We start from the raw sequence: 15,583 nt of genomic DNA on the forward strand, positions 1-15,583 counted from the left end.
AACTTTTTTTAGGGGGGGGGGGGGGGGAGGAGAAAAAATGTGAGGGCACTTTTTTATTACACACAGCCAACTAATTTTCAATGAAATTCCATAAATGCAAACAAATGTATTTACATGGACTCTCTGAAGCCGTCTTGACTATCGACGCATGGGCATTAGAAGCAGCTTGGCCGTTACCGAGTCAGGGAAAAGGTTGTGGTAGGTCGGTAAAGGAACATATGCAGCCGTTATCATTTTACCTAGGGAAGAAAAAAAAGGTTGTATTTTCATGTGTAGATGCAAGTGCTCTTTATCTGCTGCAGCTCTGCCTGACATACCTGCAAACCAACGTCCATGAAGGGCGTTTACAGTTGCCATTGCAGCCGGTATTGAGGGACACTTCACGTACACGTTACCCTGTAAAATAATACAAAGACGGATCAGAAAACTTAAACTCATTAGGTTGAAATCTGAAACTAAAGTGACCGAACATCGTTTACGTAACTGCATGCTGTCACTCACCTGAGGAGAGTTCTTGTCAACATAGATGTGAACAACTCCTCCATGCTTGTTGCACTCATCTATCACATCATCCTGAATTTCATTAGCCCAGTTAGGATCATTTTCTCTACGGTGGAAACAACAGTATACATTATTTCAGGAGCTGAGGGTGCATGTATTGACCAAACAACAATCAGGGCATGTGTGTGCATGATGGCAGTAATTTGTGCTGTAAATCTTGTCAAACATTCTGCACGTTAATACAATGAAACTGGCCAAGTACTTTAAAATTGTTTCAAGGTATTTGTTAACCTGTGAATACCAAGTTAACTTGAAGCGGTCTGATATTCTTACGCTTGTGGGTTGAAGAGGTTGGACAGCTGAAGGCAGTGTGTGGCCAGTGGCTGTGATGGGAGGTTCAAAGCTTGGCTTGGAGCTGGGGTTGGAACTGTAAGATGAATACATGTACGTTATTGTTGATTTACAAACAGCAAAAATACAAACAGCTGTTTATCTCCATTCTAACCTGATGGAGTAGCCATGCCCCCAAAGGAAATGGACCCGGTCATCTGTAGAGCCTGCTGAGCAGCAGGAGGGATCTTCAAGCCAGTTCCTGTGGAAGGAGGGGAACAAAGAATAACACACAGCAACGACTACAGTAATTAAGATTTCTTTTGGGTCCGACTTGAGTAACGAACCTTCTGCTAGTCGAGCCATAAGCTGCAGGCGCCCCGTTGTGCCGAGGTCGATACCAGTTCTCTCCAGTTCATCGTTGTCCAGAAACGAGCTAGCTGTTGACGAGTCCGAGCGCTCTGTAACGTGCCCCACCTTCATAGGACGTCCGGCCAGCTCAAAGCCGTTCAGCTGCTCCAGTGCCTTCTTTGCACATTCTGCATCTGCAAACTTCACAACGTGGAGGTCAGAGTGAACAAAGTGACAAACTGCAGTCGAACCAAATACAAAAGCTTCACTTACTGATATAAAGCCGTAACCTTTGGATCTCCCAGTCTCGCTGTCCATCATGAGCTGGATCCCTTCAATCTTTGAAAACAAAACACGTAGAGGGGGTAAAAAAAAACAATAACCCATGAATAAATAATGTGACGTGTGAAGTTGATTTCTTACCTTTCCAAACGGCTCAAAGATCCCTCGCAGCATTTCCTCAGTAATGTTGAAGTGCAGCGAGCCCACGTACAGCCGCATGGGACCAGCACAGCCTTTCTGTAGATTGTTGGCCGCAGCTGCAGCTCGGTTTTTCTCTGCCTGGAAATCAATGGAGAAAGTTCTTTACTCCACCGAGTGAACACACAACTGGGACAAACACCAGCCTCATTGATTTAGTGCTACACCAGTGACGCTAACGCGTTCTGCTCCTCTGCATTTCTGAACGGACTTTCAATGACACAAACATTTCAAGTCATCTGTGAAAAACAGTTAAAATCGAAGGTTTATACATTTCACATAAATATTTATGTTGTACAATTTTTAGATTCAATTGTAATAAAGTCACTGACCTGAGAGGCCTGGACGATGATGGGCACGCCTAAAAGCCTCTGACCAGTTAGTCCGATGGCCAGTGGGACAGAAGACGACTCTACAAACTCAATGTATGCAATGCCCTTTGACCTCCGAGAGTTTCTGTCAGAGATGATTCGCACATCCCGAACCTACGAGAGAAAACAACACGTAACGAGACTTCGTACAAGTGAGAATTAAGGGAATTGCATTTTAAGAAATAATAACGGACTTTTCCAACTGCTGAGAAGAAATCCTCCAGGTCTCGAGCTCTGATTCTTGCAGCAAGTTGCATACAGAAAACGGTGCGGGCATCCCGCTCCTCTGGTGTTAGATTGTCGATGGGTTGCCTTTATGAGAAAATAAAGTTTAATCTCTGCGATAACATTATGTTGTTTTAAAAAAATGACATTTCTACTGAGAACATTTTAACAACAGCTCCCGACAGTTTGGACAGGGACGTCTGACGTTGTGCTAATATACAAACCGACATAAAACAAGAAATATCCATCTTACCTAACGGGACTCTTCTCCTTTTTAAAAGGGCTTCGACTTCTGGAACGTTTACGACTGCAACAAGGGAACCCAAAATTACTTTATTTCAAATGCACAAAAATAAAGTAATTAAAGGAAATAAAAACAACATGCTTGCAGTAACCCAGCACCTCTCAACATGATTCAAACAGACGCTGTAGGGCTGAATTAAATGCACACGTGTGTTAGTAGTTCACATACATTGGGCTCTTGCGTGCTTTGTAGCGTCCGGATCGCTCCTTGCTTCGGGAGCGGCTACGATGGCGCTCTTTGCTGCGGCTGCGTTTTTTCTCTCGGCTCTTGCTCCTCTTCTTATTCTTCTTCCTGTCTCGGCTCCTACTCCTGCTTTTCTTCTTCTTTGAGCCTGGACTCCGACTCCTGCTCCTCCTTTTCCTGAAACGCGTTACGATCAAGAGATGAAAACTAAAAAAGGGCAAATCTCAGGAAAATATGAACCTAACATTTAAAAAGGTTTACTACGGAGGATGTGAATTTGAAACAACCACAAAGAGTTAAGGTGAAATAAAACAAGCCATTTTGTTCATGTAGGTAAAACTTACTTCTTGCTGTGTTCATCGTGTCCATTTGCATGAGAGGACTTGTTCTCATCCTAAGCAAGGTTTATAGAAGAACATCGTGAGGACGAAGATGAAACATTTCAAGTCGTCAAGGTAAAAAGGGGGGTGGGGGTGAGAAAGGAGAAAATATAGAATATATTCAATTAATAATAATAATAATAATACAAACTTCCTACTGTCATCTCTGGACAGTCGTCTTCCACCACCCCAAATAGCCTCCCATCCCACTCCAGTGTTTTACATTTTTAACGCTGCACAATACTTAATGCAACAATGCAAAGTTAAGGGAGTGTCCAACATATTAGCAGAGTTCATGAAGCTTTGACATTTGTCAGGTCCTCTTCATCATTCCCCCGCTAACAGTTCGTACCAATGCCACTATTTGTGCCTAATCACGTGACCACACATGGCCCATGGCCACTAAAAGAGATCCCGTGAGGTCGGTGTCAGTCCAGTGATCTTCACCCATTTTCGTTCTTGGACTGTAAGAGCTCGATGCCACCTCTGTCACACATCTTGCCCTGAAGCAAACAGGGATTCACACTTCTTAGTAATACTGACGCCCATGAAAATAAATAAAAAGATCAAGTCAGCCACCAGTTACACTACAATTATCTGTAGTTTGCATTAATATTTACAACCTTTTGACACAACTACTGAAAATACATAATTATATATTTATGCTAAATAGAAGTTGTAGTTTACAGCAATACTAAAATATCAATATATATATATAGAAAATGTTGTGTTGTGTAGCATGCAATAAAAATCAAGATGCTGAAAGAGGCAGTATTCATATTTACACACAAATTCTACTGCACTACAAAAAAAGGACATGTTTGAGCTATCTGCTGATTAGAGCCGTTTTATGTTTAAAAACTTACCAATTATCAAGGACTAATCTGAGAACATAGGAGCAAAATATGACATTTTTCCTAGAGTAAACAAATATTAAACTACATCCAAAGTGAAACATTCATTGCATAAAACCTACAATGGCAGCACTTTAAAAACACATTAATGTGAGAACCAGAGTCAAAATACAAATTGTAAATATGAATACTGCCTCCTTTGCTGAACAGGTATAGATGGGCTCATCAACCATTGGCATTCACCTTGTTGCAACCGAATAGGGATTGGATGTTCTAGGTTGAATCTCTTTTAGTCCTAAAGTGAACCACAGTACATCAGTATATGCGCAATAACTACCTTCCTTTTTTTTCACAGTTCACAGTGGAACCAAAGATGAATTCATGGGAGTAGAGGTGAGATATCATTAGGGAAGTCTATAAAGAGAGATAGATGTGGATTTATTTATAATTCTGTATTGCTTCTTTAATACTCAATCACACCACACAACATTCAAGTGAACTACTTTTCACAAAAGCAAATTTAAAAGATCTAAGCAAAAGGAGTAATACAGTACTTTTACAGGCCTCGTCTCTGTAACTTTCAACCCACCTTTCTGTATGGAGCTTCCAGCATGGCCTCAACGTCAAAGTCATCAGCCATTTTGATCCTGTAAACACAGAAACAAACACAAACGTTACAAATGTCTAAAAAAAAAAAAAGTATAAAAAGGCCTACTGCTAACTATAGGCACATAGTTTGGTATATGCCTTTTAAATCAATTCGTTTTCTACCATTACACATCACATTCACAATACTTGTTCAAATGCATAGCTCTTATTAAAGTAAGTGACAAGAACCATCACAAAAAAACAACCAGCTCAGAGGAAACCAAAGTCCAGCACGCGTTAGTCGATACAAGCTAATGCTAACTAGCCACAAGCTGAAAACTACTCGTTTCGATTGAATTAGTCGAGTTAAATTTGATGACCGGACTAATAGTATACAGACGTGAAAAAACATACAACACACAGTAAAATCGGAATTAACTCAAAAAACGCTACTTAGGAACAATTAAGGGATCCGTTAGAAAAAAAAACCACCCTGTTAAGTTCACAGGGAGCCAAGATGGCCACCGAACGTTTCCGCGGCAGCGAGCTGTCTGAATCTGACAAACAATGACGTTACCGTCTGAAATTGATGAAATGGTGTGCCAAAGTCTAAATATCACGGTTAATATGCTGCCGAAGAGATTGCTGTCGACGACTCTGTCTTTGTTAAACACACAAAACTAAGATGAAGTTACGATTTTCGATGGCAAGTGCACAGTTTTTCCGCCCCAACCATTAGCTGCTATAATTAGCAAGTCGTAGCACGACGTCCTCCTTCCGTTCCGTCTTCGTTGTCTTCTTCTTCTTCGCTTTAAACTGGCGGCGCTGCGTTACTGCCACCTGCTGGAGACAAGCGGTACTTACCGTTCCAAGCGCTTAATGCGTAATGGAGGCCACTTTGGCCACCAGCAGTTTATCATGGCCGCAGAGCAGTCGTCAACAACCGGAAAAGAGCATTTTCTCTGTCATCTAACTACATCTATAAAAATAAACAAAACCTATAAAGCTATTATTATATATTTATTTGTCAGTTTTTTATTTATACATATTGATTGAGCCTTAGGGACTCATTTACAAGAGAGACCTGTTTAAAAAAAAATGAAGACAACAGTGGACAACAAAGACAAGAAAGCATGCAAATTGAGGAGAATAAATAAAAGAAAAATGAAAGAAAATTATATTAAAAAACAAAAAACATCTAAAAAAGTTAAGTCTGGTCCTCTGGACATTTAAAAAAAGAAAAGTAGAAACGTTGCGAAGACTTCTTCAGTCTGAGGTGCTGTATTCAGCTCAGTCTTATAAATAGCACCTTCTCGTAGTGGCTCAACCAGTTTGCTGCTGACAGTCAAAACTAGCTGATGATCAAGGAGGAGCATCAGCCTAGTAGATGGTCCTCCTTGATCATGTGAGCAGCTGGTTTTGGTTGTGAAGGTGCTATTTATAAGACTGAGCTGAACACAGCACCTCAGACTGAAGAAGTCTTCGCAACGTTTCTACTTTTTTTTTTAATGTCCAGAGGACCAGATTTAACTTTTTAAAAGATTTTTCTACCTGAAATATTGAGCATGCATCAGGAAAACAAAAAACAGCTAGATAAGCGATGTAGAATACTAGAAAACTAGAAAACTAAAAACTAGAACGTCTGCATTGGTTTTTGCCATGAACTTAACAGATGTTTAAAATCCCTTAGAGGTCAAGGTCGAGAACTTCAGATCTTTTTGCAAGGTATTCCAGGAAAGAGGAGCAGAGTAGAAGAAGGCCCTTTTGCCTAATTCAGTCCTGAGGGAACACTGCAGGTAATAATGACCTGAGAGCGCATGCTGTAGCTGCACTCACACAGAGACATGAGATGTATGAAGGCAGCAGACCAAGAAGTGATTTAAAGATGAAAATGTACCAGTTAGAGTCTGTGTGAAGTTAATGATGTCCAGTTAACCAGTGAATACAGGGTGCAATGGTGGGTACGATAATCACAGCCAGTTATGAATCTTAGTGCACCATGATAGACAGCATCCAACATCTGCAGGGTTCTTGTAGGAGCGTTCATGTAAATAATGTCACTGTTGTAGGAAAGGGAAAGTTTGTCAGTAAATTACAGTTATTAGAGTAAAAATGGTCACTTTTTCATACTGATATATTATTTCTGCCTCTTAGCTGCCAGACATTATTATGTGAATATTCAAGCATTCACATTATTCAGATCCGTTTTTCTTCCATATGTTTTTCTGTATGTATCGTTTCGCAATGCTTGTGCTATTTTAACAATTATGTATCAAAACGTTCACTTCCTTCAGGATATTTCTGCTCCAACTTCTGTGCAATGTTAAACTTTTTGAAATATTTAACTTTTTTTTTTTTGGACATTTTTCTCAATATATAAATGAATGGAGCTCTTTTCACATCCTTCATCCCTTTATGCTGTTAAAACCTTTTCCTGTTCATTTAAATTTTTCTGTTCTGCTTAAGTTTATGGTAATTTAATCAAATATCAGCTTTTATTAGCTCATTTCAACCTTTTTCTGTCTTTTCAGCTATTTTATGCCTCTTTCAGCTTCTGTCTGCTAATTTCAGCTTTATAGATTTTTTTTTCCAGCTTTTTAAACTTCTTTTAGCATTTACCAGGTAATTTCTGCTTCTTTCTACTAATTTCTTTCAGTTTTTTCAGCTACATTTCAGCTATTTGCCTAACATGCATGCTGTGGTTTGTTGGGGAGATTCAAGTACCTGTAGAAATTCAGTATTTCAGAAAATTAGAATATTGTGAAAAGGTTCAATATTGAAGACACCTGGTGCCACACTCTATTCAGCTAATTAACTCAAAACACTTACAAAGGCATTTAAAGTGTCTCTTAGTCTAGTTCTGTAGGCTACACAATCATGGGGAAGACTGCTGACTTGACAGTTGTGCAAAATATGACCATTGACACCTTGCACAAGGAGGGCAAGACACAAAATGTCATTGCTAAAGAGGCTGGCTGTTCACAGAGCTCTGTGTCCAAGCACATTAATAGAGAGGCGAAGTGAAGGAAACAATGTAAAGTTAACAAGCAATTGGGATAACTGCACCATGGAGAGGATTGTGAAACAAAACCCATTCCAAATGTGGGGGAGATTCACAAAGAGTTAACTGCAGCTGGAGTCAGTGCTTCAAGAACCACCACACTCAGACGTATGCAAGACAAGGGGTTCAGCTGTCGCATTCTTTATGTCAAGCCACTCGAACAAGAGACAGCGTCAGAAGCGTCTCACCTGGGACTGCTGCTGAGTGATCCAAAGTTATGTTCTCTGATGAAAGTACATTTTGCATTTCCTTTGGAAATCAAGATCTCAGAGTCTGGAGGAAGAGAGGAGAGGCACAGAATCCATGTTGCTTGAGGTCCAGTCAGTCAGTTTCCACAGTCAGTGATGGTTTGGGGTGCCATGTCAGTCAGAGTCAGAGTTAGAGTTTCTTTATTGTCATTCGCACCTCATGTGGTACATGTGGTGGAGCGAAATTATGTACACAAGGTCCCAGTTACATCCAACAATAAAATGTCTAAGAAAAACAGTAATAACATCTAAGATATGAACTAAGAAAAACATCAACTAAATATACACTAAGCACTCATAACATAAAACATTGAACATCAGCACAAACATGAACATGAGTCTGTGAGCAGATGTGCACGCATGAACACATCAACATTGAAACAGATCAGCAGCAACATGAAACAGATCAGCAGCAACATGATATGGTTTTTCACAGTGATTATTCTAGTTAGAGATTCATGAGTCTAACAGCCTCAGGGTAGAAGCTGTTCCTCAGTCTAGTGGTTCTACACTTAATGCTCCTTAACCTCCTTCCTGAGGGGAGTGGGGCAAAAAGTGTGTGTGCTGGGTGAGTGGGGTCCTTCATGATGCAGGTGGCCCTCTTCCTGCATCTGGAGGTGTAGATGTCTGTGATGGTGGGGAGACTGATTCCAACAGATTTCTGTGCAGCCTTCACCACTCTCTGCAAAGCATTTCTTTCTGCAGCTGTGCAGCCTCCATGCCACACATTGATGCTGGAGCACAGGATGCTCTCCACTGCACACCTGTAGAAGGAGGTGAGGACTGAGCTTCCCAGACCAGCTCGTCTCAGCCGTCTGAGGAAGTAGAGTCTCTGATGAGCTTTCTTGATCAGGCTGGTGGTGTTGTTGCTCCAGCTGAGGTTGTCATTCATGTGTACACCCAAGTACTTGTAGCTGGAGACCACTTCCACTGCAGATCCTCTTATGTTCAGGGGTGGGGGTGTAGATGTTTTTGTTCCTTCTGAAGTCCACAATCATCTCCTTTGTCTTCTTCACATTGATGTGAAGGTTATTCTCTCTGCACCAGCTCTCCAGGTGTTCCACCTCTTGCCTGTAGCTGGACTCATCATTGTTTGTGATGCATCCCACCAACGCTGTATCATCTGCAAACTTTACAATGTGACAGCCTGGATGGGTAGCTGCACAATCGTACGTGAGCAGAGTAAACAGGAGGGGGCTCAACACACATCCCTGAGGAGAGCCAGTGCTGAGGGTTATGGTGGAGGAGGAGAGGTTGTGGATCCTCACCAACTGTGGTCTGTTTGTTAAAAAGTCTAGTACCCAGTTGCAGATGGAGGGGCTTAGTCCTAGTGTGGATAGTTTGTCCATCAGGGTTTTGGGGGATGGTCATCTGCTGGTGTTGGGCCACTGTGTTTTCTGAGGTCCAAGGTCAACCCAGCTATCTACCGGGAAGTTTTAGAGACTTCATGCTTCCTGCTGCTGACTAACTTTATGGAAATGCAGATTTCATTTTCCAACAGGATTTGGTACCTGCACACAGTGACAAAGCTACCGGTACCTGGTTTGAAGACCATGATATTGATGACACAGACTGATCCACTCCATGCCACGCTGCATTGATGCAGTAATCCAGGCAAAAGGAGCCACATATAAGTATTGAGTGCAGCACATGCTCATACTTTTTATGTTCATACTTTTTATGTTCATACTTTTCAGTTGGCCAACATTTCTAAAAATTATTTTTTAATTGATCTTAAGTATTATTCTAATTTTCTGAGATACTGAATTTGGGGTTTTCATTGGTTGTCAGTTATAATCATCAACATTAAAATAAACATTTGAAATATATCAGTCTGTGTGTAATGAATGAATATAATATACAAGTTTCACTTTTTGAATGGAATTACTGAAATAAATCAACTTTTTCATGATATTCCAATTTCATGACCAGCACCTGTATAATCTATAACTAATCTTTAGACACTACCCACCTACCCTCATGGCTGTTAAATTTTTAACTCCCCAAGGACACCTACTATTTACAATTCTAAGGATTTGCATTGTTTAATGTCCTCTTAAATGGGGCAATTTAATCTCTACCTGACCAAGTATCTCTGTTTTTTTAAATGAATGATAAAAAGCATGAAAAGGATGAAACCTCTACATGCAAGTGCAAACTATGAGTAAAAATGTCAAGAGTTGAAGGTTAGAAGAAGTTCATGTACAGAATATAACATGTTAAAGTCACAGAATCGTTTTTATTACACTTTGGAGTAAACTGCTGACGTTTCTGAACGTTTTTTTTTTTACAGTAGACAAAGTCCACTCAGCTCATTCCCTCTGTGAGCGGGGCGGAGCTGCGTTTGAACGAAAGCCAACCAATGTCTCTGAACTCTTATCTGAACAGAGATAAAGCAGGCTCTCGCAGTGATGACGGTCATTTGATCCAAATAGCTGTGAGGATGAAGAAACAGCCGGCCAACCTTCGAGTGAGGCTACCTGTCTTTCTGTTCCTAACTGAGGTGATTTTCATTGCCCTTTTTGCAGCCTTTGTCACCTACGATGAGCACGCTGACGCCCGTTTTCAGACCAACCAGACAAACCCGATGCACAACGCGGTGTATAGGGACTACCCCTTCTTTACAGACATTCAGGTCATGATTTTCCTCGGCTTTGGGTGTTTGCTGGCATTTTTCCGGCTCTATGGTTTTGGTGGGATGGTTTTCAACTTTCTGACAGCAACTTTCGCCATCCAGTGGGCCATTCTTGTGCAGGGGTACTTCCAGTTCTACCACGATGGGAAGATCCACATTGGGGTGATCAACCTCATAAATGCAGAGTTTGCTTGTGCCGTTGTCCTCATCTCCTTCGGGGCGGTGCTGGGAAAGACCAGCCCATTGCAGCTGCTGGTCATGGCTCTGCTGGAGGTGCCGGTGTTTGCGGTCACAGAGTGGGTGGTGCTGAAGTACCTGAAGATCAACGATGCAGGAGGGTCTATTCTCATTCATCTCTTTGCCTGTTACTTTGGTTTGGGTGTCACCTTTGTGCTGTACAGGTCTGGTCTAAGTGAAGGTCACGTGAAGGAGAACACCAGCTACAATTCTGACATCCTGTCCGTGATGGGGACCTTGTTCCTCTGGGTGTTCTGGCCCTCGTTCAACTCTGCGCTGACACTGAAAGGAGATGACCAGCACAGGGCTATCCTCCACACCTTCATCGGCCTCAGCGCCTCCACGCTCACTGCTTTTGCTCTCTCTGCGATGCTCAACAAGAACGGTAAACTCTCCATGGCTGATGTCCAGAATGTGACCCTGGCTGGAGGTGTGACGGTCGGAGCATCTGTAGATATGATGATATCGCCTGCAGCAGCATACGCTCTGGGTATGTTGGGCTGCACTGCCTGCATGCTGGGTTACAAATACCTGAGTCCGTTCTTGGCCCGGCACTGCAAGATCCAAGATCAGTGTGGGATACATAACTTGCATGGACTAACTGGACTTATTTCATGTGCCGCGGGGATATGTGCCATACTGATGGCTGATGAGGAGGTTTACGGTCCCAGTATATATGAGATCTTTACCCACAGAGCACCAGTGGAGGGGGACCCAAAGCTGTATGAGCTCCAGGCATTGATCCCAGGTATACAGGCAGGTTTGGGGAGGACTGCCCAGGAACAGGCCATCTTCCAGGTGGCAGCTGTGTTCTCCACAATAGGCTTGTCGGCTCTGGGAGGCATCCTCACAGGTTACGTGCTGAGGTTGCCTCTCCTCGGATCCCCTTCTGATGATTTTTGCTTCGATGATGAACTCTTCTTTGAGGTTCCTCCAGACTATGATTCACCATTTCAACTTGGTAACAAAATTGCTACAGAGGAGTCTGCTGCTTAATGTGCAACATCCAACAAGTGTTTCCAGTCTGCTTGGCTTGTGATAGTGCAAAATAATGTGTAAAAGTTATTTTCTTCTGATACTGGTATTTGTGTTGGCAGTGAGTTACTCTATTGTGCATGTCCATTATTCTGTAAATATATAATAAAAGACATGTTCATTTACAACCTCCATCCATCCTTTGTCTTTCATTTAGGCTGTGCTGTAGAGGTACAAGTTATGGAAGGAAGCCCAGACACCCCCGCTCCCAGCATCACTCTCCAGGTTTCAGGAAGATCCCAATCTCAGGTCAAAGAGGAAGTATAACCCTCTCAGAGAGTTGTGGTCTGCAGAGGGAGTCATCCATCCCAGTCAGATGTCTGAACCACCTCTGCTGAGTTTTTTCAGTGGAGAGGAACAGCTGCTCTATCTGAGCTCTACCTAGATGACAACACTCTTCTCTTTAGCCCCATGGCTGAGCCCAGCCACTCTACGGCAAACGCTCATAATAGCCTCTTGTATTCAAAGCTTGTTCTTTTGGAAATGCTCTACTCATGACCATGAGTGAGGCAAGTGATGTAGAAAACCCCTAAATCAAGAGCTTTGCTTTGTCAGTGGAGGAAGCCCCGATCCACTGGATCATCTATAATTACAACAGCAAGAAATAAATGATCAGTCATAACCTTGACCTAAATGTCAAACAACCAAAACATATTGGTCAAATTATGTACCAGTTCTTTATTTAATGTTTTCGAAGGTGACTGTTTTCTGTAATATTCACTATGAATACATTGTGCCCCAATTGTGGTTTGCTCAAAAGAAAGCTAGTGAGTCCAAAACTGAATGTGCACTCAAGTTGTAGGTTTATTTTTATTTTTTGTTTGTTTGATTGTTTGTTTTCTCCTTTTGACTGCTCCTTTCTTCAGGGGTTAGTTAAGGAAAGGTTAAGGGTCTTGCTCTATGTGGTGCCGTTTGTAAAGTTACACAGTCAAAAATTTAAAGCAATATTTTGGTTTATTAATAAGCCTTTCATGACAAAAAAAACTTTTTTTTTCTCCCAAAGTCATATTTTCACCATATTATTCATACATTTATAAATGTCAAAGTTTCAAACTAAATATTTAATTTACAATATAAATATTTAGTTTACAAACTAAATAACTTGCAGGTTAAATATTTAGTTAGTAAACTAAATATTTAAGTATAAATAAAATATTTAATTTCCAAGGTAAACATTTATTTTCAAAACTAAACTTTTAATTTCCAAACTAATTGTCTAAGATAAATATTTAATTTCCAAACTAAACCTTTATTTTCTAATCTAAATATTTAATTCCTAAAACAAATATTTAATTTGCTAACTAAATATTTAGCTTGGACCTAAAGATCAGAGCCACAATCACAGTCAGAGAGATTTATTTGTCATTTGCATCTCATGTGGTACATGTGGTGGAACGAGATTATGTACACAAGGTCCCAATTACATCCAACAATAAAATGTGAAAGAAAAACAGTAATAAGATCTAAAATATGAACTAAGAAAAACATATATATATATATATATATATATATATATACATATATATATATATATATATATGTTATAAACTAAACATTTAATTTCAAAATAAAGATTTAATTTGCTAACTAAATATTTACCTCAGACCTAAATATTTAACTTGGGAGCTAAATATTTAACTTGCTAGCTAAATATATAACTTGCTAGATAAATATTTAGCTAACAAGTTAAATATTCAGCTAGCAAGTTGAATTTTTAGGTCCAAGGTAAATATTTAGTTAGCAAATTAAACATTTAGTTTAGGAATTAAATGTTTGGATTAGAAAATAAATGTTTAGTTTGGAAATTAAATATTTAGCTTGGACAATAAAAAATTAGTTTGGAAGTTAATTGTTTAGTTTTGAAAATAAATATTTAGCTTAGAAATTAAATATTTAATTTATACCTAAATATTTAGTTTACTAACTAAACCTGATGCCAGACAAAACATTTAGTTTACTAAATTTAAATATTTAACTTACAAGTTAATAAGTAAATTAAATATTTAGTTGGGAACTATAACATTTATAAATATATGAATAATATGGTTAAAATATGACTTTGAAAAAAAAAAACAACCTTTTTTTATGAAAGGCTAATAAACCAAAATATTGCGTTTAATTTTTGACTGTGTAAACGGCACCCCATGTTGCTCAAGGGCAGAGGTGCTTCTACATTTTCCCATCTTATTGTAACAGTCAGGGAGATTTGAACCGGCGACCTCCTGAGCACAAGCTTGTCTTCTCCAACCTTTGGACACCACTTCCATAAAAATAATTTAAAAAAAATCTCCGGCTCTTGTTTTACTGTGTTGACTTTAAATAAAAGCATGTAGAGAACTTTTAGTCTCTCACACAACCAGTTACTGTTTTATATTGGGAGAAAAAAAAAAAATACTGGTTTGTTTATATATTCTGCTGCGCTTATATAAAATTAGAGGTTACTTTCTGTCAAACTTGTGTTACACAAATTGTGCTCCCTCACATTCTCATTAGGATTTAGAAGGCAAAAGACATAAAAAGTTAAGTTGAGAAATTTCATAAAAAACACAAAAATAAACAGTACACACAAAATGTTAGGTATGTGAACTTGTCTTAAATGGTGAAGTATTAAAAAAAAAGAAGCAGAACATGTGAAAACAACATCTAAAAATGCTTTTGGTCTCTTTTCAAGAGTAATCTGAATGAAAATGTCAAGCAAGACAAATAACAGATCTCATTTTCTCTCATTTATAGAACATATATAAACAACAGAGTCATGATCTGAGCGTGAAGTTGAACCCAGTACAGACAGAACTCAGCAACTCGTGGATTAGAAAAAGGATGTTTATTATTAACAACAAAAAATGGCTGCCGTGGCAGCAAAACTTACATGTGGGGGTGATCACGGGGGCAGCAGGAACAGAACATGACATGAAGAAGAACAAGCCACGGACAATAAGAAGATAAGACACAGAATAAACAGGAACATCCATGACTGACAATGAAGGACACCTGGAGTGATTAGGGCAGGGGACAAATGGGTCTCTAAATGGTCTCTAGGTGTGAGTGAGAGAGTGAATGGTTGTTTGTCTCATTTGTCTCTATTTGTCTCTGTGATGGACTGGAGACCTGTCATGGGTGTCCCCCACCTCTCACACAGTGATTGCTGGATACAGGCACTTGCGACCCAAAAAGGAAAAATGGGTAAAGATGATGGATGCATGGATGGATGCATAGATGGATGGATGGATGGATGGATGAATACATGGATGGAGGGATGGATGCATGGCTGGATGGATGGATGGATGGATGGATAGATGGATGGATGGATAGATGGATGGATGGATGGATGCATGCATGGATGGATGGATGGATGCATGCATGGATGGATGGATGGATGGATGGATGGATAGATGGATGGATGGATAGATGGATGGATGGATGGATGCATGCATGGATGGATGGATGGATGCATGCATGGATGGATGGATGCATGGATTCTATTCAATTCAATTCAGTTTATTTATATATCACCAAATCACAACAAAGTTGTCTCAGGGCACTTTACAGAAACATTCACAAACATAAAAGACAAATAGTAAAGTTCTCTATCTAAGGAATCCAGCAAATGGATGGCTGGATGCATGGATGAATGGATGGATGCATGGATGGAGGGATTGATGCATGGATGGATGGATTGATGCATGGATTGATGCATGGATGGATGAATTGATGCATGCATGGATGGATGGATGGAAGGAGGGATGGATGGATGGAGGGATGGATGCATGGATGGATGGATGAATGGATGGATGGGAGTT

The 15,583-nt window shown here is 40.1% G+C and overlaps 2 protein-coding genes across 2 annotated transcripts; one reads left to right on the top strand and one right to left on the bottom strand.

Moving 5' to 3' along the window:
- rbm39b (RNA binding motif protein 39b) lies at positions 1–5,358 on the bottom strand. Its single transcript, XM_037683946.1, has 15 exons — positions 5,145–5,358; positions 4,569–4,626; positions 3,090–3,139; positions 2,731–2,922; positions 2,512–2,565; positions 2,228–2,345; positions 1,995–2,147; positions 1,606–1,743; positions 1,456–1,521; positions 1,179–1,383; positions 1,007–1,093; positions 835–928; positions 502–607; positions 318–396; positions 1–239 (listed from the first exon to the last, which is right to left on the bottom strand). Exons 2-15 carry the CDS (start codon positions 4,617–4,619, stop codon positions 139–141), a joined length of 1,494 nt encoding a protein of 497 aa, XP_037539874.1. The 5' UTR covers positions 4,620–4,626; positions 5,145–5,358; the 3' UTR covers positions 1–138.
- Positions 5,359–10,305: 4,947 nt separating this feature from the next.
- Positions 10,306–11,744, top strand: rh50 (Rh50-like protein). The gene has a single exon (XM_037683947.1). The coding sequence runs from the start codon at positions 10,320–10,322 to the stop codon at positions 11,742–11,744; it is 1,425 nt and encodes a 474-aa protein (XP_037539875.1). The 5' UTR covers positions 10,306–10,319.
- Positions 11,745–15,583: the final 3,839 nt, after the last annotated feature.

The sequence above is a fragment of the Nematolebias whitei genome, chromosome 11 (genome assembly GCF_014905685.2).
Source record: "Nematolebias whitei isolate Nwh7 chromosome 11, NemWhi1, whole genome shotgun sequence".
NCBI lineage: Eukaryota > Metazoa > Chordata > Actinopteri > Cyprinodontiformes > Rivulidae > Nematolebias > Nematolebias whitei.